Source organism: Salmo salar, chromosome ssa09 (genome assembly GCF_905237065.1).
Source record: "Salmo salar chromosome ssa09, Ssal_v3.1, whole genome shotgun sequence".
NCBI classification, from domain to species: domain Eukaryota; kingdom Metazoa; phylum Chordata; class Actinopteri; order Salmoniformes; family Salmonidae; genus Salmo; species Salmo salar.
The window spans coordinates 66,311,006-66,338,845 of record NC_059450.1 but is presented as its reverse complement, the minus strand read 5'-3'; the positions used below and the strand labels follow the sequence as shown (position 1 = coordinate 66,338,845).

Genomic DNA, 27,840 nt, shown 5'->3' with positions numbered 1-27,840 from the left:
GCCATATCGTATGTGGACATCCTCGTCGAACATCTCATTCCAAAATCATGGGCATTAATGAATATGCTGCTATAACAGCCTCTACTCTTCTAGAAAAGCTTTCCATTAAATGTTGAAACATTGCGGAGACTTGCTTCCATTCAGCCACGAGCATTTGTGAGGTCGGCGCTGATGTTGGGCAATTAAGCTTGGGTCGCAGTCGGTATTCCAATTTATCCCAAAGGTGTTGGTCTGGGCTCTGTGCAGGCCAGTCAAGTTCTTCCACACCAATCTTGACACGTTTTGCATGGACCTCACTTTGCGCATGGGGGGCATTGACATGCTGAAACAGAAAAAGGCCTTCCCCAAACTGTTGCCACAAAGTTGGAAGCACAGAATCATCTAGAATGTCAGTGTTAATGCTGTAGAGTTAAGATTTTCCTTCACTGGAACTAAGGGGCCCAGCCCAAATCTTGAAAAAAAGCCCTAGACCATTATTCCTCCTCCACAAATGTACAGTTGACACTATGTATTTGGGCAGGTTCTCCTGGCATCGGCCAAATCCAGATTCATCCATCGGCCTGCCAGATGGTAAAGCGTGATTTATCACTCTAGAGAATGTGTTTTCTGGTGGTGAGCCTTACATCACTCCAGCTGATGCTTGGCATTGCGCATGGTGATCTTAGGCTGGTGTGCGGCTGCTCAGCTATGGAAAGTCATTTCATGAAGCTCCCGACGAACAGTTCTTGCTTCCAGAGGCAGTTTGGAACTCCGGTAGTGAGTGTTCCACTTCACAATAACAGCACTTACGGTTGACACGAGGCAGAAATTTGACGAACTGACTTGTTGGAAAGGTGGCATCCTATGACGGTGCCATGTGGAACATCACTGAGCTCTTCAGTAAGGCCATTCTACTGCCAATGTTTGTCTATGGAGGTTGCATGGCTGTGTGTTTGATTTTATACAGGTGTGGCTGAAATAGTTGGATCCACATACATTTGGACACGTAGGGCAGTTATATACAATTTAAAATATTACATTTCATAACACTTGTGTAGCTACAAAGTTCACATGGCATATTTAAGAGTAACTCATGACAAAATATGCAATTGAAATGTATAAAACTCTACATGACCATAGTTTGAAATACCTACTGTAGTAAATGTGTAAATTGTCTTTGGTGTTAATTCCCTTTGGCAGTGCATATACAGTAAATAATACTAATTCAATGATTCAGTGAGAATATGGTTGGTCAGGTTTAGTGTTCTTGACCATAACTGACATTATTTACCTTAAAGGCACAAAACAAATGTATCCTGGGTCAAATCTGTACCAGCTGGGCCACTAACAAGATGGCCCTTCCGTAGTCTACAACAGCGTTTCCCAAAGTCGGTCCTGGGGGCCCCAAAGGATGCACGTTTTGGTTTTTGCCTGAGCACTGCACAGCTGACTCAAATAACCAACTCGTCATCAAGCTTGGATTATTTTAATCAGCTGTGTAGTGCTAGTGCAAAACGGGGCCCCAGGACTGAGTTTGAGAAACGCTGTTCTACAAGATGGCATTTCAAACCCGTTGCCTAGTAAGTCCACAGGATCCATCGCCATCCCTCTCTGTCCAGAGTCCCTAATGGTCACTACAGCTCCTCATCGTCCTCGCTGACCAGTATAGTGTCCAAGTCCTTGCGCTGTGCGCTCTCTGTGACAAACTCTCTCTGCTGGGCCTCCAGCTCTCTGAGCTCCCCCTGCAGGCGCTCCAGATGCAGCGCACGCCGGTTCCTCAACAGCTTCATGGGGAACGGGTTCATGTCACTGAAGGCAATGTTGGTCAGCTTCCTATTGGAGGGAGCAGGGTACGACGAGCCCAATATTACTCAACCTGCTTATTTCCATACAGTAGAATTGAAGTCTATATGCTGCATGGCTAAATAAAAAAAATTAAGCTGTACTGAGCTAACCCTAGATCTCTCATTGACATTTTTGTCATTTAACAGAGTCACTTACAGGAGCAATAGCTCCATCTCTGTGTGTGGTTGTACATGCATGCATTGGTCGGACAGGAGTTTCTGATAGTGAGGCCGAGTAAGTCATCCTGGCTATGTCTACACAGGCAACCCAATTCTGATATTTTTTCCACTAATCACATCTGATCTTTTCACATCAAAAGACCAATTAATGAAAGATGAATCAATTGGGCTGGCATCTCATCTGCTCTTTGTTTGGAGATAAGAGACAGACTGTGGTGAATACTGCCCTCGATGCACTCCTCTGGCTGTATAGCCTCTTGTTATCTCCCAAGTGTTGAGCCCATAGCTATGCCGTCACTGCTGCTATCTGAATTATATATGGTGATGTCTGTCTTGGCCTACGGCAAAAATAGCTCCTCCATCTGCTCTGCCATTAACATACCGACTAAATAGGGCACCAGAAAAAGAATGGTCTAGGAAGGACAAACAATATAGATAATACAACAACTGAACGGCTAACAAATGACAAGCTAAATATGATTTGGTGGAATGGTTCAACATCCACGTAGGGGTGTATCAGGTGTGTTAGTGCTGGGCTGTAACTAAAAAATGCACATCAGTCCTCCAGGAGTTTAAGACCTCTGCTATAGTGGTTCCTGTCCCACTAGAGAAACACTGACCTAATATAGTGCTATATTTTCATAACACGGCCTCCATATTTTGACCTTAGATGATTTTTGTGGCCCCTCACCTGCCGTCAGAGATGGTCTTGGCGAAGAAGCGCAGGTATTGGTAGATCTCCACGCTGTCATGAATCTTCAAGATGTCCTCCTCTTTGTACTTGAACAGAGCCAGGGCATACCGAAATATCACCTGCACAAAAACATGCACACATGTTTACATTTGAAGTGGCTTATTTACTACTAATAATAATTTTATACCAGGTCAGTCATCGAGGCCCAAATTTGAATGCCCCTGGGCTAGGGGCTGTATATGTTTCCAGCCCAGGCTCGAGTCTCTCTGAGGTGGGGTACCTTGGTACCCTCATAGAGGAAGGCGTCCCACACTCGCAGGAGGATATCGCTGGGCAGGCTCTCTACGAACACCACGAGGAACCAGTTGAAGGTGATGAGGGACACGTCCACGCTATGCTCCTCAAAGTGAGCCGCCAGCCGGGGTATCTTCTCAGCCATGAAGTCCTTTAGCACACACTGGTCTGCCTGCAACACACACACACACAATGTCCCACTGGGTCACATCAGCAGATGGCATTAACCGATATTGACATGTGACAAATCTTGAATTCATTTCGTCGTTCATTAAACTGTATGCACTATTTCAGTTTCAGAACAGGTGCAGAACTAAAATGAACTAAATCATTAACTTCCCATAATGTTGCACAATATTTACTACAGTGGAGAACTTCTCGATACCATTTATGTTACGCATCTATGCCGTTGTTTGAAAACATATATATCCTTCAAGCCGAATCATTACCTGCGAGGATATGAGCGTTTTGGTGTAGTAGTCCTGGGGCATGATGGCCTCCACCACAGCTACTAGACACCAGAAGGCATCCTCCTCACTCTCCAGCACCAGGAGAGCTATGGCTGCCAGCCTGAAGGGAGAAGGAGTGGCCAACGTCACAGTTGTCCTTTGTCATTCATTTGACATTTTAGTCATTTAGCAGAGGCTCTTTTCCAGAGCACACATTTTCATACTTTTTTTCCCTTACTGGTTCTCCGTGGGAATCGAACTCACAACCAAGAACCATGCTCAACCAACTGAGCCACACAGCACCCCATATTCTGTAGAGATTGTTTTGAAGTTTGTGAAAGCTTGTATGGTATACAGTGAGGGAAAAAAGTATTTGATCCCCTGCTGATTTTGTACGTTTGCCCACTTACAAAGAAATGATCAGTCTATAATTTTAATGGTAGGTTTATTTGAACAGTGAGAGACAGAACAACAAAAAAATCCAGAAAAACGCATGTCAAAAATGTTATAAATTGATTTGCATTTTAATGAGGGAAAAAAGTATTTGACCCCTCTGTAAAACATGACTTAGTACTTGGTGGCAAAACCCTTGTTGGCATTCAGAGGTCAGATGTTTCTTGTAGTTGGCCACCAGGTTTGCACACATCTCAGGAGGGATTTTGTCCCACTCCTCTTTGCAGATCTTCTCCAAGTCATTAAGGTTTCGAGGCTGACGTTTGGCAACTCGAACCTTCAGCTCACTCCACAGAGTTTCTATGGGATTAAGGTCTGGAGACTGGCTAGGCCACTCCAGGACCTTAATGTGCTTCTTCTTGAGCCACTCCTTTGTTGACTTGGCCATGTGTTTTGGGTCATTGTCATGCTGGAATACCCATCCACGACCCATTTTCAATGCCCTGGCTGAGGGAAGGAGGTTCTCACCTAAGATTTGACGGTACATGGCCCCATCCATCGTCCCTTTGATGCGGTGAAGTTGTCCTGTCCACTTAGCAGAAAAACACCCCCAAAGCATAAAGTTTCCATCTCCATGTTTGACGGTGGGGATGGTATTCTTGGGGTCATAGGCAGCATTCCTCCTCCTCCAAACACGGCGAGTTGAGTTGATGCCAAAGAGCACCATTTTGGTCTTATCTGACCACAACACTCAGCAGTTGTCCTCTGAATCATTCAGATGTTCATTGGCAAACTTCAGACGGGCATGTATATGTGCTTTCTTGAGCAGGGGGACCTTGCGGGCGCTGCAGGATTTCAGTCCTTCACGGCGTAGTGTGTTACCAATTGTTTTCTTGGTGACTATGGTCCCAGCTGCCTTGATCATTGACAAGATCATCCCGTGTAGTTCTGGGCTGATTCCTCACCGTTCTCATGATCATTGCCACTCCACGAGGTGAGATCTTGCATGGAGCCCCAGGCCGAGGGAGATTGACAGTTCTTTTGTGTTTCTTCCATTTTCGAATAATCGCACCAACTGTTGTCACCTTCTCACCAAGCTGCTTGGCGATGGTCTTGTAGCCCATTCCAGCCTTGTGTAGGTCTACAATCTTGTCCCTGACATCCTTGGAGAGCTCTTTGTCTTGGCCATGGTGGAGAGTTTGGAATCTGATTGATTGATTGCTTCTGTGGACAGATGTCTTTTTTACAGTTAACAAGCTGTGGTTAGGAGCACTCCCTTTAACAGTGTGCTCCTAATCTCAGCTCCTTACCTGTATAAAAGACACCTGGGAGCCAGAAATCTTTCTGATTGAGAGGGGGTCAAATACTTATTTCCCTCATTAAAATGCAAATCAATTTATAACATTTTTGATATGCGTTTTTCTGGATTTTTTGTTTGTTATTCTGTCTCTCACTGTTCAAATAAACCTACCATTAAAATTATAGACTGATCATTTCTTTGTCAGTGGGCAAACATACAAAATCAGCAGGGGATCAAATACTTTTTCCCCCTCACTGTATCTATAGCCTGCTCTGAGTAGCCAGATAGAAGAAAATGCATGTTTTAGACAAGACAATATATTTTCATAAAAATATAAATTGTCTTCATCAGGCAGTTTTGGAGTCGGCACGATGTATCAGTTTACAACTTTGTCCATTAGGTGGCAGTATTTTTTTTATATTTCATTCAGCACACTGCTGACTAATATAGGTAGTCTTGTGCACCTGTTGAGGCCCTGGCAGTAGCCGATGGTGGGGTTTTGCCAGGAGAAGGCCAGCAGGATTCGTTGGAGCTGCTGCAGGGCGGGGCTGGAGGGTGAGGAGAAGTGCTGATTGGTGGTGAGAGTGCGGTACAGGTCCAACTGGATCTGTCTGGAGGCCTGGTGGGGCGATGTAAGGCTCTTCTGGCACAGCTACAACAATAACGGACGGATTTTATGTAGGTGGATAGAAAGATGGACAGACAGATATACAGTGCATTCTAAAAGTATTCAGACCCGTCAAATTTTTTCACATTTTGTTACGTTACAGCCTTATTCTAAAAGGATTTTAAAAAATAATAATCCTCAATCTACACACAATACCCCATAATAACAAAGCAAAAACAGGTTTTTAGAATGTTTGCAAATGTATAATTGTTTTTATAACATTTACATAAAGTATTCAGACCCTTTACTCAGTACTTTGTTGAAGCACCTTTGGAAGCGATTACAGAGTATAGAGTCTTCTTGGGTATCACGATACAAGCTTGGCACACCTGTATTTGGGGAGTTTCTCACATTCTTCTCTGCAGATCCTCTCAAGCTCTGTCAGGTTGGATGGGGAGCATCGCTGCACAGCTATTTTCAGGTCTCTCCAGAGATGTTCCATCGGGTTCAAGTCTGGACTCTGGCTGGGCCACTCAAGGACATTCAGAGACTTGTCACGAAGCCACTCCTGCGTTGTCCTGGCTGTGTGCTTAGAGTCATTGTCATGTTGGAAGGTGAACCTTCACCCCAGTCTGAGGTCCTGAGTGCTTTGGAGCAGGTTTTCATTTCTTTTTGGCAAACTCCAAGTGGGCTGTCATGTGCCTTTTACTGAGGAGTGGCTTCCATCTGGCCACTCTACCATAAAGGCCTGATTGGTGGAGTGCTGCAGAGATAGGTGTCCTTCTGGAAGGTTCTCCCATCTCCACAGAGGAACTCTGGAGCTCTGTCAGAGTGACCATCGAGTTCTTGGTCACCCCCCTGACCATGGCCCTTTCCCCCGGGTTTGCTCAGTTTGGCCGGGCGGCCAGCTATAGGAAGAGTCTTGTTGGTTCCAAACTTCTTCCATTTAAGAATGATGGAGGCTCTTGGGGACCTTCAATGCTGCAGAAATGTTTTGGTACCCTTCCCCAGATCTGTGTCTCAACACAATCCGGTCGCGGAGCTCTATGGACAATTCCTTCGACCTCATGGCTTGGTTTTTGTTGTGTGTTACCTTATATAGACAGGTGTGTGCCTTTCCAAATCATGTCCAATCAATAGAATTTACCACAGGTGGACACCAATCAAGTTGTAGAAACATCTCAAGGATGATTCATGGAAACAGGATGCAGGACCTAAGCTCAATTTCGAGTCTCATAGCAAAGGGTCTGAATACTTGTGTAAGATATTAGTTTTTTTATTTGTAAAAATGTCTAAAAACCTGTTTTCGCTTGTCATTATGCAGTATTGTGTGTAGATTGATGAGGACTTTTTATTTATTCCATTTTAGAATAAGTCTGTAATGTAACAAAATGTGGAAAAAGTGAAGGGGTCTGAAATACTTTCTGAATGCACTGTAGATACTGTATATTAAGATATACACTACTGTTCAAAGGTTTAGGGTCATTTAGAAATGTCATTATTTTTTAAAGTAAAAAAAATGTGTCCATTAAAAGAACATCAAATTGATCAGAAATACAGTGTAGATAGACATTGTTAGTGTTGTAAATGACTATTGTAGTTGGAAACGGCAGATTTTTAATGGAATATCTACATAGGTGTACAGAGGCCCATTATCAGCAACCATCGCTCCTGTGTTCCAATAGCACGTTGCGTTAGCTAATCCAAGTTTATCATTTTAAAAGGCTAATTGATCATTAGAAAACCCCTTTGCAATTGATGTGCTTGTCCTCTTGCTCAGTTGTGCACCGGGGCCTCCCACTCCTCGTTCTATTCTGGTTAGAGCCCGTTTGCGCTGTTCTGTGAAGGGAGCAGTACACAGCGTTTTTCGAGATCTTCAGTTTCTTGGCAATTTCTCGCATGGAATAGCCTTCATTTCTCAGAACAAGAATAGACTGATGAGTTTCAGAAGAAAGTTCTTTGTTTCTGGCCATTTTGAGCCTGTAATCAAACCCACAAATACTGATGCTCCAGATACTCAACTAGCCTAAAGAAGGCCAGTTTTATTGCTTCTTTAATCAGAACAGATTTCAGCTGTGCTAACATAATTGCAAAAGGGTTTTCTAATGATCAATTAGCCTTTTAAAATTATAAACTTGGATTAGCTAACACAACGTGCCATTGGAACACAGGAGTGATGGTTGCTGATAATCGGCCTCTGTACGCCTATGTAGATATTCCATTAAAAATCAGCCGTTTCCAGCTACAATAGTCATTTACAACATTAACAATGTCTACACTGTATTTCTGATCAATTTGATGTTATTTTAATGGACAAAAAATGTGCTTTTCTTTCAAAAATAAGGACATTTCTAAGTGACCCCAAACTGTTGAATGGTAGTGTACAGTAGATTGAGAAATTGAGAGCTACATTGTAAGGAAGTGAACTCGCTTAATCCAATACCACCCACCTGCTGGTAGCGATCCGGGTGGCGCTCCCATAGCGCGCGTGTGCGCACCCTCACCACCCAGCGCCACACCCGCGGGCGGTACTCACACGGCACGCCGCCCCGCAGAAGGCTTTTGAGCTCCGAAGAGGGGCAGAGGTTGTCGGCCGGGCGGCCCCCCAGGTACTGAGCCCAGCGGCCCAGCAGGAGCCTGTCCCCGGGCTCCTGCCTCAGCTGGCTGTGGGAGCGGATCTCCAGGGCCTGGATCTTGGCCAGCAGTTTTATGTCCTCCACCTCATAGTCTGGGATGATCTTGAAGCCATACTCGTCGTGCTCCCTGAGGGACAGCCAAAAGAAAAATATCAATGGTTTTGATGATATAAAAATGTTTGCTCATTGTCTGACTGTATTGTTGATTTAATGTATTGTTTATAACATGTTCCTCTCTTATGTCTCATTGTTAATTATCACAGGACATGACAGCTGAAAGCAGCATGGTGAACAACGATCCAGTCCTGTCATCTGTCAGTGTAGTGAAGCAGAGGAGACAAAGAAGGAAGCAATTTTAGACTATTGAGCCCCTGTTACCTGACAGGGTTGAGTTTGAGCACGTCGTTCAGGTCTCCCTGTAGTTTCCTCACAGCCTCCCGCTGGCCCGGTTCTAGAGCCTTGTTCTCCTGCAGCTTCCCCAGTACGCCCAGGTAACGACTCTCTATCTGACAGTTACGAGCCTCCAGGTATGCACACTGCAACAAAATAAGCACCCCCTAATCAAGACTAAGGTCCCAATTCAATCAACTGTAGGGGCCAAGAGTGGTTAACACTAACTGCAATCCACTCTAACCCTCTTCCTCTTTTATTTTTCTTTATTTTTACTATTTTCTACATTGTAGAATAATAGTGAAATAACACAGTAACCAAAAAGTGTTAAACAAATCCAAATATATTTTATTTTTGAGATTCTTCAAAGTAGCCACCCTTTGCCTTGATGACAGCTTTGCACACTCTTGGCATTCTCTCAACCATCTTCATGAGGTAGTCAACTGGAATGCATTTCAATTAACAGGTGTTCCTTGTTAAGTTCATTTGTGGAATTTCTTTCCTTCTTAATGCGTTTGAGCCAATCAGTTGTGTTGTGACAAGGTAGGGGTGGTATACAGAAGATAGCCCTATTTGGTAAAAGACCAAGTCTATATCAGGGCAGGAACAGCTCAAATAAGCAAAGAGAAACAACAGTCCATCATTACTTTAAGACATGAAGGTCAGTCAATCCGGAATATTTTAAGAACTTTTAAAGTTTCATCAAGTACAGTCACAAAAACCATGAAGTGCTATGATGAAACTGGCTCTCATGTGGACCACCACAGGAAAGGAAGACCCAGAGTTACCTCTGCTGCAGAAGATACGTTCCTTAGAGTTACCAGCCTCAGATTTCAGCCCAAATAAATGCTTCACAGAGTTCAAGTAGTAGACACATCTCAACATCAACTGTTCAGAGGAGACTGCGTGAATCAGGCCTTCATGGTCGAATTGCTGCAAAGAAACCACTACTAAAGGACACCAATAAGAAGAAGAGACTTGCTTGGGCCAAGAAACACGAGCAATGGACATTAGACCGGTGGAAATCTGTCCTTTGGTCTGTGTCCAAATTTGAGATTCTTGGTTCCAACCGCCATGTCTTTGTAGACGTAGAGTAGGTGAACGGATGATCTCCGCATGTGTGGTTCCCACCGTGAAGCATGGAGGAGATGTGATGGTGTGGGTGTGCTTAAATCGGTGATTTATTTAGAATCCAAGGCACACTTAACCAGCATGGCTACCACAGCATTCTGCAGCGATACGCCATATAATCTGGTTTGCGCTTAGTGGGACTATTATTTGTTTTTCAACAGGACAATGACCCAACACACCTCCAGGCTGTGTAAGGGCTATTTGACCAAGAATGAGAGTGACGGAGTGCTGCATCAGATGACCTCGCCTCCAAAATCACCCGACCTCAACCCAATTGAGATGGTTTGGGATGAGTTGGACCGCAGAGTGAAGGAAAAGCCACCAACACGTGCTCAGCATATGTGGGAACTCCTTCAAGACTGTTGGAAAAGCATCCCAGGTGAAGCTACTTGAGAGAATGCCAAGAGTGTGCAAAGCTGTCATCAAGGCAAAGGGTGGCTACTTTGAAGAATCTCAAATATATGGTTACTACATGATTCCATATGTGTTATTTCATAGTTTTGATGTCTTCACTATTATTCTACAATGTAGAAAATAGTGCAAATAAAGAAAAACCCTTGAATGAGTAGGTGTGTCCAAACTTTTGACTGGTACTGTATTTGCCACTGAATAGCCCACATAGTGACTAGGCAGACCCACCTTCACCATAATGCTTTTCTCCTGCTCGGAACTGTTGCGCCATAGCTTGGTCAACTGGTAGATCTCAGAGTTCAGGAACTTGTTCTGGATCTTGTAGGCCTCAATGTCATCCTGTGAGAAATATGAATAGAGAGCTAGGAAGGACAGGGTACGGGGTATTTAAAGAAGCAAAGAAAAATGCTTCAGATTTGGACTACCAACATAATCTACTTCAAAAGACTCTATGGTTCTGGTCTGCGTCTTGAGGCCGGACTTCCCTCTGATGGTTGACCGATCAAACCACAAACCAACCTTGAGGTTCTCTGTGTCCTCATTCAACTGGCGGAAGGTCTGGGCCTCCAGGCCATTGTTGGTGGACACTGTGCGTGTAGGGTCGGCCATGCAGGCTGACACCTTCTCTAACAGCTTCAGGATCACCTGGAATGATACCAAGAGACAATGATATCGGAAATCTCTAGATTAGATCAGGAAGTGTAGAGCTACACTGGGAACAAAATAGAATAGAATATACCCTCGAATCCCAAATCAACCCCTAGATCTACCCCTACTTTGCTTTCTGATTGGTTACTTGGAATGTCACCGTAATGCTTAAAACCACCTATCCAATCCTTTCAGGATAATGATGATGACATGCCTATTCTAATCCTTCCCTAGCTGACCCTTCCTGTCTGAGCCTCACTTCCTGTTTTGCGTGGTTCTTCTTCCTCATCAGTGTCACGTTCTCCTGCAGCTCGGCCACTTGGGCGTCCCTCTGGGCTAGGCTCGTTCTCAGGTCTTCCGCCTCGGCCTTCAGCTCCTCCAAGCGACCTCGTAGGTCAGCGGCGTGACGCTCGTAGTGCCTCAGCAGCTCCAGGCGCTCCTGCTCGCCCTCGGCTGCCAGGAACTCTGTGCACGTCCGCTTCTCCAGCTGAGCCACCTCCAGGGCCTTGTGTAGGAGCCACACCAGCTCCTGGATGGGGGAAGGGGAGAAATAAGAGGATAGGATGCAGGAGCAGGGTGGGAATACAAATGCAATTTAATGGAGCTGCTACTGATATCAGGAGACACTGCTTACTAGTGTGATTGACGAACTTTGGTCTTAGCTCTAACCTTCTGGGCCTTGATGTCCTCATCCAGTATGTGCTTCTCATGCTGGAGGCAGGTCGTCCTGTCTGCGCTTTCTGAAGGAGCTTCCCGGAGCACAGCAGGCATAGTGGCACAGCTTCCCCTCGTCTTCTTCCTGCTCCTCGGGGACGAGGATGACAATGGGAACGACCTGCCCTCTGCAGGGGAGAGCTGGTCCCTGGGGTCCACCAACAGCAGCAGGGGTGTAGGGGTCAGGGGGTCAACGGGAGTCCTAGGGCCTATACACTCTTGGAAAAACAGGTGCCATCTTGAACCTAAAAGTGTCCTTCGGCGGTCCCCATGGGAAGACCCTTTGAAGAACCCTTTTTGGTTCCAGGTAGAACCCTTTCCACATAGAGTTCGACATGGAACCAAAAAGGGTTCTCCTTTGGGGACAGTCGAAAAACCCTTTTGGAACCCTTTTTTCTGAGTGTAAGCGGGCATGGAGGTTAGTTGGCCATGGCGCTGTGGTTATTATGGACTGTGACAAATCACTAATGTGTCAAGGAAAATGTATTTTAGTTTAGACAAGAAAAAAATGACAATGTTACTAGAGAAATGACAGCATTATACTGTACATAGTTATCAGACAATGAGAACATCTGATCCTTCTGATTTCAATCAACTGCCAACAGAGGGCAGAAGTATGCCACCAGTGTAAACACCAGTGTATTGGAGAACATCTCCAGAAGCTGCGGTGTGTGTGAGACGTACCAAGCCTGTTCTGGGCTGTCTGGGAGGGGGTCTTTGAGGTGTTCAGTGGGTTCCAGGGAGGAGGCACCTCCAAATGGAACACACTCCGACTCCGCTCCAGGGAGGACCGCTTGGAAAACAGACTGTGCACCGAGTTCCTGTAGGAGCAACACACACACACAAATGTAACCATGCACACCAACACACACACACGCACGCACAGCAGTATCATTAACAGGCAATCAATCTGGCCCACACGTTTGAACAAAACAACTATACCAGCTGCCTTGAAAGTGAAAACCCACTACTAGAACAATCCCTTGATGATCAATCAATTAGCGGTTAAGGTACAGGCAAAAAAAAATACTTTAATCTCAAAGTCACTTTCACGACTAAGTAAATCTTGGCATGTTAGCAGATTGGCAGACAATAAGCACCTGTAGTCACAAAGCCACAAACAGTTGTAATGACTACAATCAACAAAGTCGATGAATATCAAGTCCAACGTCAACTACTTCAACGTATCGCAATGCCGTATGTTGTACAGAACCAGTCATATGCCTCAATCACAAACGAATGGGATAAGATGGGGACTTCTAAAATGATGAGGCACTTACTGAATCTCTATCAGAGGGTGCTTGATGGAGAAGTTGCTTAGGGGGTTCCGTTGTGGCGGCGCGGGAAGATTGGCGGCCTCCTCACCTAAGAGGCCTGGCGGGGTCTTCACCTTGGGCAGGAAGTAATCTACATTACAGGAAGTAACAGCAAAGAACAACGTCAGTGGATCACGCCCTCTGGAGCCAGGGAACACAAAGGACACAGCTACTCATGTAACAAGCAGGAAACTTCCGGCTAAAGACAATGAGAGTGATATCATGAGTTGAAATACAGAGGATAAAGATTATGACTGGGCACCAGACTTGTGTTAACTTGTTCTTCAGGTGAAGTTGTTTGCTCTTACTGTACTGCTATGAACTGAAGAATATCACATTGGGTGAGAGCTGGGAAAGAAAATCCAACCCATTGAAACGTCAAGAGATTCATATATTTTTGTGTGAACGGAACAAATTCTGGACTACATTTGGGCAGCCAGGTTGTGCACGCTGGATGAAACTAGTCAAAATATACTGTTTTGTTCCTCCAGAAGCTCTGTGAAATATTTTGGGCCTGTCAGGACAAGCATGAAATACCTCACAATTCACAAACCAGTTGGTAGGAAAGGTTGTCTATACCAGGAGCAAACTCAGTTATGTTGTTCATAGACATAACAGGGTAGTAACAATAACATAACTTTCACGTTGTTCATTCATGCTTATTCCAGACATCTATGACTTGAACACTTTATTTTAGGTAATCTTATGTCTCTTTTAAATTCAAGCTATTTGCGCTTCAAAATAACAAGGATATACAGTACCAGTCAAAAGTTTGGACACACCTACTCATTCAAGGGTTTTTCTTTATTTTTACTATTTTCTACATTGTTTCTTTGCAGCAATTCGACTATGAAGGCCTGATTCACGCAGTCTCCTCTGAACAGTTGATGTTGAGATATGTCTGTTACTTGAACTCTGTGAAGCATTTATTTGGGCTGCAATCTGAGGTGCAGTTAACTCTAATGAACTTATCCTCTGCAGCAGAGGTAACTCTGGGTCTTCCTTTCCTGTGGCGGTCCTCGTGAGAGCCAGTTTCATCACAGCGCTTGTTGGTTTTTGCGGCAGCACTTGAAGAAACTTGAAAAGTTCTTGAAATTTTCCCGATTACTTCAAGACATGAAGGTCAGTCAATGATGGACTGTTGTTTCTCTTTGCTTATTTGAGCTGTTCTTGCCATAATATGGACTTGGTCTTTTACAAAATAGGGCTATCTTCTGTATACCACCCATACCTTGTCACAACACAACTGATTGGCTCAAACCCATTCATTCCACAAATTAACTTTTAACAAGGCACACCTGATAATTGAAATGCATGACTACCTCATGAAGCTGGTTGAGAGAATGCCAAGAGTGTGCAAAGCGGTCATCAAGGCAAAGGGTGGCTACTTTGAAGAATCTCAAATATATTTTGATTTGTTGAACACTTTTTTTGGTTACTACATGATTCCATATGTGTTATTTCACAGTTTTGATGTCTTCACTATTATTCTACAATGTAGAAAATAGTCAAAATAAAGGAAAACCCTTGAATGAGTAGGAGTGTCCAAACTTTTGACTGGTACTGTAAGTTGATTTATTGGACCTAGAATAGCCTGTGTGTAGTGTAGCCATGCTGTGCTGTAACCATGGTTATATTTAGTCTGTGGGCCCTGCAGCCACCTGCTCCTAGCGCAGCAGGGTGACAGACTTGCACTTCCTCTCTCTCTGGGAAATGCAGAACCACTTACTGCAGCTGTCAGAGGGGCTGTAGCCTAAACATGAATTACCCAGACTCCCCAGGGGTGAAAGAGCAGGGCACGCTGGAATCACCTGGGACACGTTCAGTAGGCAAACTTTGCGAAACTCTCAGAAATATGTCTCTGAATAAGATAGAAATGTCATGAATAGAGCTAACATTCCTTATTCAGAGAGACATATTTCTATCTGCAACATTCTACAACTTTTACCCTGATTAGATTTAATTTACCACTTCATATTCTACAGTTGAAATACTATTGTAAAATTGGTGGTGCTTATTTAATTGACTAGCTAAGAAAGTGTGGCGTAGCAACGGAGTAATTCCATTGGGTAATACAGTACTGCTACCAAGTCATATCTAATACCAAGTGGATAAAATCCAACTGAGTTTATCTTCACATTCAGATTGAATGATGGTACATTAACTTCTCCATTCCTGTAAAATCACTAATGGTAGATAAGTGGCATCAAGTCTCCAGAGATGAAAGCGGAAAAGCATCCAGCGTGAGCATTATAGCTTTGCGATCCAGTCAAGCCAGGCACGGCCAGGAAATGTCTTCAATTTGCAGACGGAAAAAAATCGAAGCACATCTTATCAGCGTTGCTTCCTGTCCCAAACCCCACCCCAGCAATCTCAACCTTGGCCAGGTCACCCATGGGGCATGAACTATCCTTCAACACCGGAATGTTGAATCATTTATTTTTCAATGATGAAAGCCTGTGTAGGTGAAAATAACCTTCAATCTTTTTCATGAAAATGCCATGACCCTAAAGGCCTTTAAATAGTAAATCTACATTTTGGGCCCAAAAAGGGAAGCCGAACCTTAATTTGTTGATCATGTACCTTTTAAGACATTCTATTGTTTAGACAGCAAATACCAGTGTGTCAGTTATTATCTGTTTCGAAGTTGAAACATGAATGTTGGCTATGAATGAACATTCTTCTCAAAACTATTGCAACAGATAAAAGCAATCTGCCAGGGCCAGCCATTGTGTACAGTCACCTCCAAAATGATTAGCACCCTGGATAAAGATGAGTAAAATATACTTGATCAAATAAATAATACAAATACTGAGCTATACTGTATGCAAAAAATATAAAAAGGTTTTAGTTTATAGTAGTACAATTCCTCAGAGAAAAACATTGTTTAACAAGCAATACAAAAAAAATCTCCAAATGATGTGTCAAAATTGTTGCCACCCCTCTTTTCATTACTTTGTGCACCTTCCACTTGCAAGGAAAATGGCAGCTAGCCTTTTTCTATAATGTTTTATGAGATTGGAGAACACATTGGGAGGGATCTTTGATCATTCCTCCATACAGAATCTTTACAGATCCTTGATATCCTTCATCTGTGTTTATGGACTGCCCTCTTCAATTCAAACCACGGCTTTTTAATGGGGTTCAAGTCCGGAGACTGAGATAGGCATTGCAAAATGTTGATTTTGCAATCAATTAACAATTCATTTGTGGATTTTGATGTGTTTGGGGTCATTGTCTTGCTGGAAGATCCACTTGCAACCAAGTTTCAGCCTCCTGGCAGGGGAAACTAGGTTTTACTGGTACTTGGTAGTTCATGACTGCGTTGACCCTAACATTGGCCCCAGGAACAGTGGAAACAGCCCCATAACAGAAAAACCTCCACCATACTTTACAGTTGGTACTGTATGAGGTTATTTTCTACATATGCATCCTTCTTTCGAGGCTAAACCCACCACTGGTGTGAGTAGCCAAAGAGCTCTATTTTAGTCTCATCTGACCATAGCACCCGGTTCCAATCCAAGTTCCAATGCCGTTTAGCAGGTGTTTACATTTGTTGGTTTCTTCTCATATTTTGCAGATGTTATCGCAAGTGCAGCGAAATGCTTATCTTTCTAGCTCCAACAGTGCTGTAATACTTAACAATACACACAACCCCCCCCAAAAAAAATCAAATTAAGAAATATCAGAATGAGCAATGTCAGAATATATATACTGTATATAATGGTGTGTATAGACAGCATATGAATAGAAAAGGTGTACGGCAGTAGTTATATAGCATGAGCCTTGAATAGAATACACTATCTTAATTGGGTAAAATAGTATGTAAACATTATTAAAGTGACCAGTGTTCAATGACTATGTACAGTAGTCTCTAAGGTGCAGGGTAGAGTACCGGGTGGTAGCCGGCTACAGTGGTGACTAAGGTTCAGGGCATGGTACTGGAAGACGGCCGGCTAGTGGTGACTATTTAACAGTCTGATGGCCTGGAGATAGAATCTGTTTCTCAGTCTCTCAGTCACAGATTTGATGCACCTGTACTGGTTCCTTCTTCTAGATCGGGGGGGTGGGGTGGGGGGGGGGGGGACTCCAGTCCTCAAAGGCCTGATTGGTGTCACATTTTTTCTCCATCCCTAGCAAAACACAGCTGATTAATCAAATTGCATTCTAAACGGAAGATCATGATTAGGTGATTGTTGGAGTCTGGTGTGTTACCTGGGGCAAAACTGTGACACCAATCACGCCCTCGAGGACTGGAATTTCCCACCCCTGGATGATAGCGGGGTGAACAGGCCGTGGCTCAGGTGGTTGAGGTCCTTGATGATCTTCTTGGCCTTCCTGTGACACCGAGTGCTGTAGATGTTCTGGAGGGCAGGCAGTGTGCCCTCGGTGAGGTGTTGGGTTGACCGCACCACCCTCTGGAGAGCCCTGCGGTTGCGGACGGTGAAATTGCCGTACCAGGCGGTGATACAATCCGACAGAATGCTCTCAATGGTACATCTGCAGACGTTTGTGAGGGTCTTAGGGGTCAAATTTCTTCAGCCTCCTGAGGTTGAATAGGCACTGTTGCGCCTTCCTCACCATATTGTCTGTGTGAATGTACTATTTCAGGTTGTCATTGATGTGCACACCGAGGAACTTGAAGCTTGTCATCCTCTCCACTGCGACCCCGTTGATGTGGATGGGGGCTTGCTCATTCTGCTGTCTCCTGAAGTCCACGATCAGCTCTTTCCTTTTGTTGACTTCGAGGGAGAGGTTATTTTCCTGGCTCCACTCCACCAGGGCCCTCACCTCCTCCCTGTAGGCTGTCTCGTCGTTGTTGGTAATCAGGCCCACCACTGTTGTGTCGTCAGCATACTTGATGATATAGTTGGAGATCTGCGTGGCCACGCAGTCATGGATGAACAGGGAGTACATGAGGGGGCTGAGTACGCACCCTTGTGGGGCCCCCGTGTTGAGGATCAGTGTGGCGGAGGTGTTGTTGCCTACCTTTACCACCTGGGGGTCGGCCCGTTAGGAAGTCCAGGACCCAGTTGCACAGGGCGGGGTTCAGACCCAGGGCCTTGAGCTTAGTGATGAGCTTGGAGGGCACTATGGTGTTAAAGGCTGAGCTGTAGTCGATGAACAGCATTCTTACATAGGTATTCCTCTTGTCCAGATGGGATAAAGCAGTGTGATGGCAATTGCGCCATCCGTAGATCTGTTGGGGCGGTATGCAAATTGTAGTGGGTCTAGGGTGTCAGGTAAGTAGAGGTGATATGATCCTTAACTAGTCTCTCAAAGCAGGTGAGTGCTACGGGGCAATTGTCATTTAGTTCAGTTACCTCCCTTTCCTGAGTACAGGAACAATGGTGGACATCTTGAATCAAGTGGGGACAAGGGAGAGACTGAATATGTCTATTGCATAGAGGTGGCATCTAACTGTAGATTTGGAGACCTCAAGTTCTGTAATTCTCCAAATGTGGCCGTTGGACTTTTCTTTGACTCCGGAACCATCTTCCTCACTGCGCGTAGGGACAAGATACACATGCATCCTCTACCAGGCAACTTTACCACTGTTCAGGTGGTTTTCAACTTTTTCATTGTTGCCCTGTAAGTGGTATAAGTCAGAAGTTTACATAAACTGAGTTGAAATGTATTTAGCTAAAGTGTTTCACAATTCCTGACATTTAATCCTTGTAAAAATTCCCTGTCTTAGGTCAGTTAGGATCACCACTTTATTTTAAGAATGTGAAATGTCAGAATAATAGTTGAAAGAATGATTTATTTCAGCTTTTATTTCTTACATCACATTCCCAGTAGGTCAGAAGTTTACAAACACTCAATTAGTATTTGGTGGCATTGCCTTTAAATTGTTTAACTTGGGTCAAATGTTTTGGATAGCCTTCCACAAGCTTCCCACAATAAGTTGGGTGAATTTTGGCCCATTCCTCCTGACAGAGCTGGTGTAACCGAGTCAGGTTTGCAGGCCTCCTTGCTCACACATGCTTTTTCAGTTCTGCACCACAAATGTTCTATAGGATTGAAGTCAGGGCTTTGTGATGGCCATTCCAATACATTGACATTGTTGTCCTTAAGCCATTTTGCCACAACTTTGGAAGTATGCTTGGGGTCATTGTTCATTTGGAAGACCCATTTGTGACCAAGCTTTAACTTCCTGACTGATGTCTTGAGATGTTGCTTCAATATGTTCACATAATTTTATATCCTCATGATGCCATCTATTTTGTGAAGTGCTCCAGTCCCTCCTGCAGCAAAGCACACCCACAACATGATGCTGCCACCCCCATGCTTCACGGTTGGGATGGTGTTCTTCGCTTGCAAGCCTCCCCCTTTTTCCTCCAAACATAACGATGATCATTTTGGCCAAACAGTTCTATTTTTGTTTCATCAGACCAGAGGACATTTCTCCAAAAAGTACGATCTTTGTCCCTATGTGCAGTTGCAAACCGTAGTCTGGCTTTTTTATGGCGGTTTTGGAGCAGAGGCTTCTTCCTTGCAGGTTATGTCGATATAGGACTCGTTTTACTGTGGATATAGACACGTTTGTACCTGTTTCCTCCAGCATCTTCACAGGGTCCTTTGCTGTTGTTCTAGGATTGATTTGCACTTTTCGCACCAAAGTACTTTAATCTCTAGGAGACAGAACGCGTCTCCTTCCTGAGCGGTATGACGGCTGCTTGGTCCCATGGTGTTTACACTTGCGTACTATTGTTTGTACAGATGAACGTGGTACCTTCAGGCGTTTGGAAATTGCTCCCAAGGATGAACCAGACTTGTGGAGGACTACAATTTTTTTTCTGAGGTCTTGGCTTATTTCTTTTGATTTTCCTATGATGTCAAGCAAAGAGGCACTGAGTTTGAAGGTAGGCCTTGAAATACATCCACAGGTACACCTCCAATTGACTCAAACGATGTCAATTAGCCTATCAGAAGCTTCTAAAGCCATGACATCATTTTCTGGACTTTTCCAAGCTGTTTAAAGGCACAGTCAACTTAGTGTATGTAAACTTCTGACCCACTAGAATTGTGATACAGTGAATTATAAGTGAAATAATCTGTCTGTAAACAATTGTTGGAAAAATTACTTGTGTCATGCACAAAGTAGATGTACTAACCGACTTGCCAAAACTATAGTTTGTTTACAAGGAATTTGTGGAGTGGTTGAAAAACAAGTTTTAATGACACCAACATAAGTGTTAGTAAACTTCCAACTTCAACTGTATTTGTTTTTTTCATTCGTTTTTCTGTACCCATTGCCTGATTTATGAAAATCAACAACCATTTGTCTGTTTTTATTTGTGAGTTCTTTGCCTTTCCCTATGGTGATGGATGACAAAGGGATTTTACATGGGTGTCTCCTCATCTTTATACCCCAGCGAAACAGGAAGCCATTGAAGGCCACAATACAATTCCTTAAACTGAGATTAATTTTTTAAAAAGTAGAATGTTAAATGTTTCATTTTGTTTTATTTATAAGAGTCTTTAGGGGTGCCAATAATTTTTACTCTCATCTTTAGATTTGTTGTTTTTGTATTAATGGTATATAGATCTTTCCATGACATAGACTGATCAGGTGAAATGATCCCTTATTGATGTCACTTGTTAAATCCACTTCAAATCAATGTAGATGAAGGGGAGGAGAAAGGTTAAAGAACGGTTTTTAAGCCTTGTGACAATTGAGACATGGATTGTGTATGTGTGCCATTCAGAGTTTGAATGGGAAAGACAAAATATTTAAGTGCCTTTGAATGGGGTATAGTAGTAGTTGCCAGTGTCAAGAACTGCAACGCTGCTGGGTTTTTCCACGCTCTACAGTTTCCCGTGTATATCAAGAATGGTCCACCACCCAAAGGACATCCAGCCAATTTGACACAACTGTGGGAAGCATTGGCGCCAACATGGGCCAGCATTGCTGTGGAATGCTTTCAACACCTTGTAGAGTCCATGCCCCAATGAATTGAGGCTGTTCTGAGGGCAAAAGGGGTGCAACTCAATATTAGGAAGGTGTTCCTAATAATTTGTACACTCACTGTATATTGAGCATACAATATAGCAGGGATCATCAACTAGATTCAGCTGCGGGACGATCTTTTCTTGAGCAGATGATCGTGGGGCTGGAACATAATTACTAATCATTTGTAGACTGCAAATTGACTGCATGAAGCCTAAACCGATATAATATTTCACTAAAACGTAACCATTTCAAACCTTGCTTACATTTATATACGATCGCGTGTCTGACAGACTTTCTATTATCTTTATCAAGGGTGACAATCATTTTGGAAGTGACTGTATATTATTTATATATAAATGCCTGATTTTATTATTGTGGAAATACTGTATCTTACATGACGGAAACTAGTAGCAAGGAGAGCTTCCTTATTATTTTGAAAAACAGGTCTCTATTCAAAAAGACTTTAAAAAGGACAAATAGGCCAGTTGTTTCCCAGCGCCAGACATCAGCTGACTGGACTGTCGGAGGAGCATGGAACAAGTCTGTTGATCCTCCAGAAAGTTAAAACACTGGAAGGGCCTGTTCAGAAAGCTGCAACGTTACAGCATGTTCAGATAGAAATGAATTGTGTAGAACAGATATGACGGTCTGATATTTAAAAACAAAAGGGAGTCATGTCAACGCTTCTCATAGTATTTCTATCTGGAAAGTTCGGAGTGCTTCAGTTACCTGAATACACATCACTGCTTCCTTAGTAACCTTAGAGTATAACAATGATGAGTAACAATATTTGTTGCACTGTGCAAACAAGAATAATGTAACATTAAAGTTTCAATTTTGTATGTACACTAGTTGGTTTTTGACAGAATGCTTGTATGAAAGTCTATTCGAGAGTTAAAGATGAATGAGTTACCCAATGTTCTGTTCATGTGTCTGACTGGCTTGCTACGCTTGACGTGCACAGTGGATTTGCTCAATCACTGAGAGGAATTGGGTAAAGGTATTTCGGGAAAGCTAGGGGCCAGTGAATAGGGGAATCCCTAGTGCCTAACCAACCAGGGAGATGACGATTAATGAAGTTACTACATAGCTAAGGGATGAGTGTGGTAAATATGAACACCACACTGCAATTTATTTATGTCTGTTTTCACCTCATTGATTGACAGTAAAACTATTGACTATATACTCAGGTTTGTTGTTTTATATTTAAGCATTAAGGCCCGGGGGAGTATATGGCCAACATACCACGGCTAAAGGCTGTTCTTATGTACAACGCAACGCGGAGTGCTAGGACACAGCCATATACCAAAAACCCCGAGGTGCCTTATTGCTATTATAAACTGGTTACCAACGTAATTAGAGCAGTAAAAATAAATGTTTTGTCACACCCATGGTATACGGACTGATATACCAGGGCTTTCAGCCAATCAGCATTCAGGGCTTGAACCACCCAGTTTATGTCTTATATTGTAGTGCTTGGTTGCAATTTTGAGTTCAATTCAACTAACTGTATTTATCCCCTCATTAACAATTAAGAGGGTTTTTCTACCTCTGCAACCTGCCGTAAGACATTGTAGTCACACATTGTCATAGGGTGTTTTCTGCAGCAGTGTTTGGAATCTTGCAGCCTACATGGAGATTACATTTAAAATAGCATGTATCAAGAGGGAGCGGCATAACTTGCGACATAATTGTTTTTGTCAGAATACTTGAATAAAAGTTCATTTGAGATACAAGACAAAGTATTCATATTAAACTTTTTATGTATTTATTTATTTATTTAACTAGGCCAGTCAGTTAAGAATAAATTCTTATTTACAATGATGGCCTACACCGGCCCTACGGTACTCCCCAATCATGGCCGGTTGTGATACAGCCTGGAATCGAACCGGGGTCTGTAGTGACGCCACTAGCACAGTGCTATAGACCGCTGCGCCACTCAGGAGACCCAACTTTAGTATGACATCAACAACAAACAGAAAATGTTATCAGCTATCAAAGCAGAACTTGATCCAACTAGTTACAACATTTTCATAAATGAAACCAGTCATTGTTGATGGTACTGCAGTGGATAGCATCCATTTGACAGACTCCTGGCCAATTCTGCTATTTTGTGTGTGTTTTTACGCAGAACTTATTTTTATTTGTATTATCTTTAACTCCTGTATTGTTGGAAAAGGACCCATATGTAAGCATTTCACTGTTAGTCCATACCTGTTGTTTCCGAAGCATGTGACAAATAAAATGCGTCAACTCAACAAAAAAAATCCCACTGAGGAACAGATATTGAAACTATGCAAAGTATATTGTTCCTATTTTAGAAGTGTGGCACTGATTACGTGTCTGATGGCTTTTAACGTTCAGTGCCATGATGTGCCATTCTTAAACCTGCCTGAATTATTACATTTCTCTTTCATATTTTCGTGGTTCCCTAAATCATTAACCATGCATGGAATATGATGGCATTTGATTTGAACAGCTGGTATTCTTAGCCTGGTTGCCAGATTTGTTTCTACATGAACAACCTTCCCTGTCGTTCAATGTCAGGCCGAACATAATCTTGATCAGTGTCTGGGGCCACTTCATCCTACCCCCTGTCTTACTGTACCTGTACAGTTGGTGGGTAGTTCCCCCTGTCCCTCTGGTCTCTTGTGGTCAGTGCAGTGGCTTGTGGATTCTCCTGTCAGCTGGTCTCGGTGCTGCCATCTCTTCAGCTGCAGCTGCTGTAGCCAGTACATCATGGCCTCCTGGTTAGCTGCCTGAAACAGACAGAAGAGATATTGTTAGCCTACTGTACATACAAGCGTGTGCCATGAGTCAGAATCTCTGTAATGCATGACTTCTGAAATGTTTTGAGTTCTTTTTTAAGTCAGAATGTTCCTTTGTGGACCAAGATAAAGTATTCCAATGCCAATGTGGGAATATGAGCGTATTTGTCTTCCTGTATATCAAACATAGACACTATAAACAATAATACAACAGTCTTCTACTTTAAGGAGAAACAGAATAAGAGATGCCTCCATTTTGTATTAGTAAGCATTCCCATTCAGCTCTCATGATTCAGCTCTTTGACAAAAAGGAACTGTTGTTTCCTTATTGAGAGGAATACTGTAGATTGACACTACACAGCTGTGTGACCCAAATAGCTGGGTTAACATGAGACAGGTATTCAAATACAAGAGCACCACTGTTTTGCTGCCTCATTTTTTTAATCCTCTTAGTGGTCTTACCCATCCTGCCCCCAAAAACAATGACCTTTCAGAAATATTGATGACACTCACATTCAGAACAACGTCCTACACTTCAAACCCTGGTGATATAGTGAAAATGTGAGGGTCCCAAATGTGACTCCCCTCTAATCAGGGACTCTCTAGCCAACCAATGACATTATTCATTAATGAATTAACTATTCATTCAAGAAAACCAGCAGAACTGTCAACATCACAGTTCAGATTTAAATACCCATTGAATTGAATATTCGAAAAACCTTACCTTGAGGACAAAGGTGCGTTCGGGGGTCTGGATGTGAAAGGTGCCCTGCTCTCCTTGGAGGGGGTATCCGAGCGTGGCGCTGCACAGCTGGATCCTCCCCAGAGAGGTCACATCCAGCGCCGTCCTGTAGTAAAACAACTGGCTCTTCTTCACCTCGTACGTGAACCAGCGCGACTTCCATGTCTTCAGGGGACCTCCTTGTTTAAGGAGGTACCCACAGAGTTTACTGTTAGACAGGCTTTCTGTGGGTTGTTGCTGGGCTTGGTCGTCCGTGGTGGTGGCGGACTGAGTAAGGAATGCTTGGCTCTGGCTGTTGTCTGTGGTAGCGGTCTTAGCCAGGACCTCTTCGGTCTGGTGGTCTTGACTCGGCTGGCCCATGCTGTTTGTGTGTGTAGCAGTCTCTTCAGTGCTCCCAGTCCCCAGTGTTGAGATACAATCATCATCATCCGCTGGGCTTACCGCCTCTGCTTGCAGAGGAAGTGAGTGAGACGAGGCAGCGATGGGATTTCCTTCTGGGCCCTCTCCCTCCATCACGCTGAGAGAAGAAGGAGAAGAAAAAAAGAGAAGAAAAACAAAGCAAACAATGACTTGGTAGCCTACAATAGAGAGGTCAGGATGCTATATTTAACCAATTGGACACTTGACATAGGAAGTGAGGGCTTCACGATGGGATCAGCATGAACACATATTAAAGGTCCTATGCAACTGTTTTTTTTATCTCAATAACCACTCATGTGTATTAAATTATTTAATAGACCAATAAGAAAGACTTCCAAACCTCTCTGCCAATAACAGTTAGTTTTCAGTTTTCCCCTGCCCACTCAGACCACTCCCAGGCAGTCCTGGCAAAATTCTTGCTTGAGAAATGTATCTTTGCTAAGAATCTATTTTTATTTATTTTTGACCATTTTAATTTATAACAATCACAGTAAGGAACTTAATTGTTACCCAGAAATGATTTCTTATTGAGATAAAAACAGCGACATTGGACCTTCAAGCTTTTAACTGGGAATTGATTTAATACACACTTCAAAAGATTCACACACACTTGATATGACCACATTTTACACTCCATTGATGTCATATAGGGAACTTGCAAATACAGGTGCTTTCAAGACAACTGCTGGAAATAACCAAGGTCAAATCATGACCTTGGTGATATTCTGGTCATTAAGTCAGAGCTCTAGAAAGATGCCCGAGTTTCTGGCATGTAATTTCGAGTTGGATTACAATTCAAAAAGATTTTTCCCAGTCAGGATTTATTTCGGATTTCCAAGTTGTCTTGAACGCACCGATGTCGGTAGTCAAAGATTTCCGAGTTCCCAGTTGTTTTGAACACGGCATACAACCTTCCTACAGAGGGAAAAATGCACGCGAATGCCCCTCCACTTGTAATTATGCCTAGCGGCTCGATCACACTGACAGCATCATTGCACAAAATGGTACGCAGCATCATCTGAATATGTGTGCAACAAAAGTTTAACATTCGCCTTCTGCTACCATTTCTGTCAAGCCATCTAAGCATACAATTCGATGCATACGCTCAATCGAACGTATGCACCACACAGAACGCACTACAACTGCCTCTGCAACGCATTGGGAATGAATGTACTTCAGGTTTAGCAAAGCGCAATGACGCTGTAGGTGTAATTGTCCGTAGGTGTGATCGAAGCGTTATCCATTCTATTGACTAGATACTCTAGTGGCCACACGAACAATGAAAGTAAACGTCTTAAAAAATGGAAGATAGTTGGAGGCAAGATCAGGTGGGACTAATCTAGCCAATGAGAGGGAAGATACGGGTGTGAACAACAGGTACAATGGTTTCAACAGCCAAGTCCAAATTGGCTATAGCACCAACAAAAATTGGCTTTTTTTGGTCTTAATTTAAGGTTAGGGATAGAGCCCCACAGTGGGGGTGTCATAATACCCATAAAACCTAGCAGTCAAACAGGGATTTTTTTTTTTTTTAGAAACACTTAAAATAATGGCTGTGTTTCGTGTAGGCTTACCCTGCGTGATGTTTTCATAACCATGTAAATCTTTCTCGAACAAGGACACTTTTAGCAATATAATCAACTATTTGCTCTCAGATTCGAAAATCCCAATCATCGTAAACATAGACATCATGCAAAACTACAAATCCCTGCAAGCTCCTGCACATCATCTCTGGCTGACACCTTTGCTGGCAGGTAGTGTCCATTTAAAACTTGCACAAGACAGTTCACGGAATAGCCACGGAGTAAATACAGGCGAATATACTGATAAAAGCTACATGTTACTAGACAGATTTACACGGTTATCAAAACGTCAGACCAGGACAAGCCTACAAGAAACACAGCCCGTATTTTAATTGTTTCTAAAATCCCCTATGGGAAAAATGAATGCTGTAAAAACAATTGGAACAATTTCCCAGTTTGACCGCTAGGTTTTCTAGGTATTATGACTCATACTGTGGTACTCCACCATACGTTTCAGTGTAATTTACATTTAAGTCATTTAGCAGACGCTCTTATCCAGAGCGACTTACAAATTGGTGCATTCACCTTATGATATCCAGTGGAACAACCACTTTACAATAGTGCATCTAAATCTTTTAGGGGGGGGTATCCTAGGGGGGGGGTATCCTAGGTATTCCTTAAAGAGGTGGGGTTTCAGGTGTCTTCGGAAGGTGGTGATTGACTCCGCTGTCCTGGCGTCGTGAGGGAGCTTGTTCCACCATTGGGGTGCCAGAGCAGCGAACAGTTCTGACTGGGCTGAGCGGGAACTGTGCTTCCTCAGAGGTAGGGGGGCCAGCAGGCCAGAGGTGGATGAACGCAGTGCCCTTGTTTGGGTGTAGGGCCTGATCAGAGCCTGAAGGTACGGAGGTGCAGTTCCCCTCACAGCTCCGTAGGCAAACATTAGGTTTAAAATCTCATTTTAATAAGAAGATAAATTGTAGAAATAAGCGGGGGTTTTTTTCTCTCGAAGTTGCCGGGATGTCACGTGTCCTACTTATATCAATACACTTGTAACAACCTAATCATTACGGAACTTAAATAGTGCAAGAGGCGTCACTGCAGTACCTGGTTCGAATCCAGGCTGCATCACATCCGGCCGTGATTGGGAGTCCCATAGAGCGGCGCACAATTGGCCCTGCGTCGTCCAGGTTTGGCCGTCATTATAAATAAGAATTTGTTCTTAACTGACTTGCCTAGTTAAATAAATAAAATACAAAATTAAGCCATTACAATTTTGTTAAACAAATTCGACACTCTCTCAATGAACTTCATACAAAAACTCCTCGCTTTGTGAGCGACAAAACGCCACTTGCTGGAAAAACAGATTTTGAAACCAGTTATCTCCCTCGAAGCGCCTTCCCCTGGAATGGCTGGCTTGGACCGAGTCAGTCGTCAAAGTCATGCA

The 27,840-nt window shown here is 43.3% G+C and overlaps 1 protein-coding gene across 1 annotated transcript; it reads right to left on the bottom strand.

Moving 5' to 3' along the window:
- Positions 1-989: 989 nt before the first annotated feature.
- Positions 990-27,802, bottom strand: LOC106611640 (TBC1 domain family member 2A). The gene is made up of 16 exons (XM_014212054.2): positions 27,501-27,802; positions 24,436-24,970; positions 23,552-23,702; positions 12,951-13,077; positions 12,355-12,491; positions 11,626-11,888; positions 11,216-11,485; positions 10,828-10,953; positions 10,537-10,647; positions 8,755-8,912; positions 8,191-8,503; positions 5,598-5,785; positions 3,441-3,561; positions 2,978-3,163; positions 2,695-2,816; positions 990-1,812 (listed from the first exon to the last, which is right to left on the bottom strand). The coding sequence occupies exons 1-16, from the start codon at positions 27,548-27,550 to the stop codon at positions 1,614-1,616; spliced, it is 3,057 nt and encodes a 1,018-aa protein (XP_014067529.2). The 5' UTR covers positions 27,551-27,802; the 3' UTR covers positions 990-1,613.
- Positions 27,803-27,840: the final 38 nt, after the last annotated feature.

What these genes read in the sequence shown, in the direction of transcription:
- LOC106611640 (XM_014212054.2), bottom strand. Translation starts at nt 27,550, where the DNA reads ATGGGACTCCCAATCACGGCCGGATGTGATGCAGCCTGGATTCGAACC. An exon ending in CTCAAACTCAACCCTGTCAG is followed by an intron (nt 8,504 to 8,754) that starts GTAACAGGGGCT and finishes GCTGTCCCTCAG; the next exon opens with GGAGCACGACGAGTATGGCT. An exon ending in TCCTCTATGAGGGTACCAAG is followed by an intron (nt 2,817 to 2,977) that starts GTACCCCACCTC and finishes GTTTTTGTGCAG; the next exon opens with GTGATATTTCGGTATGCCCT.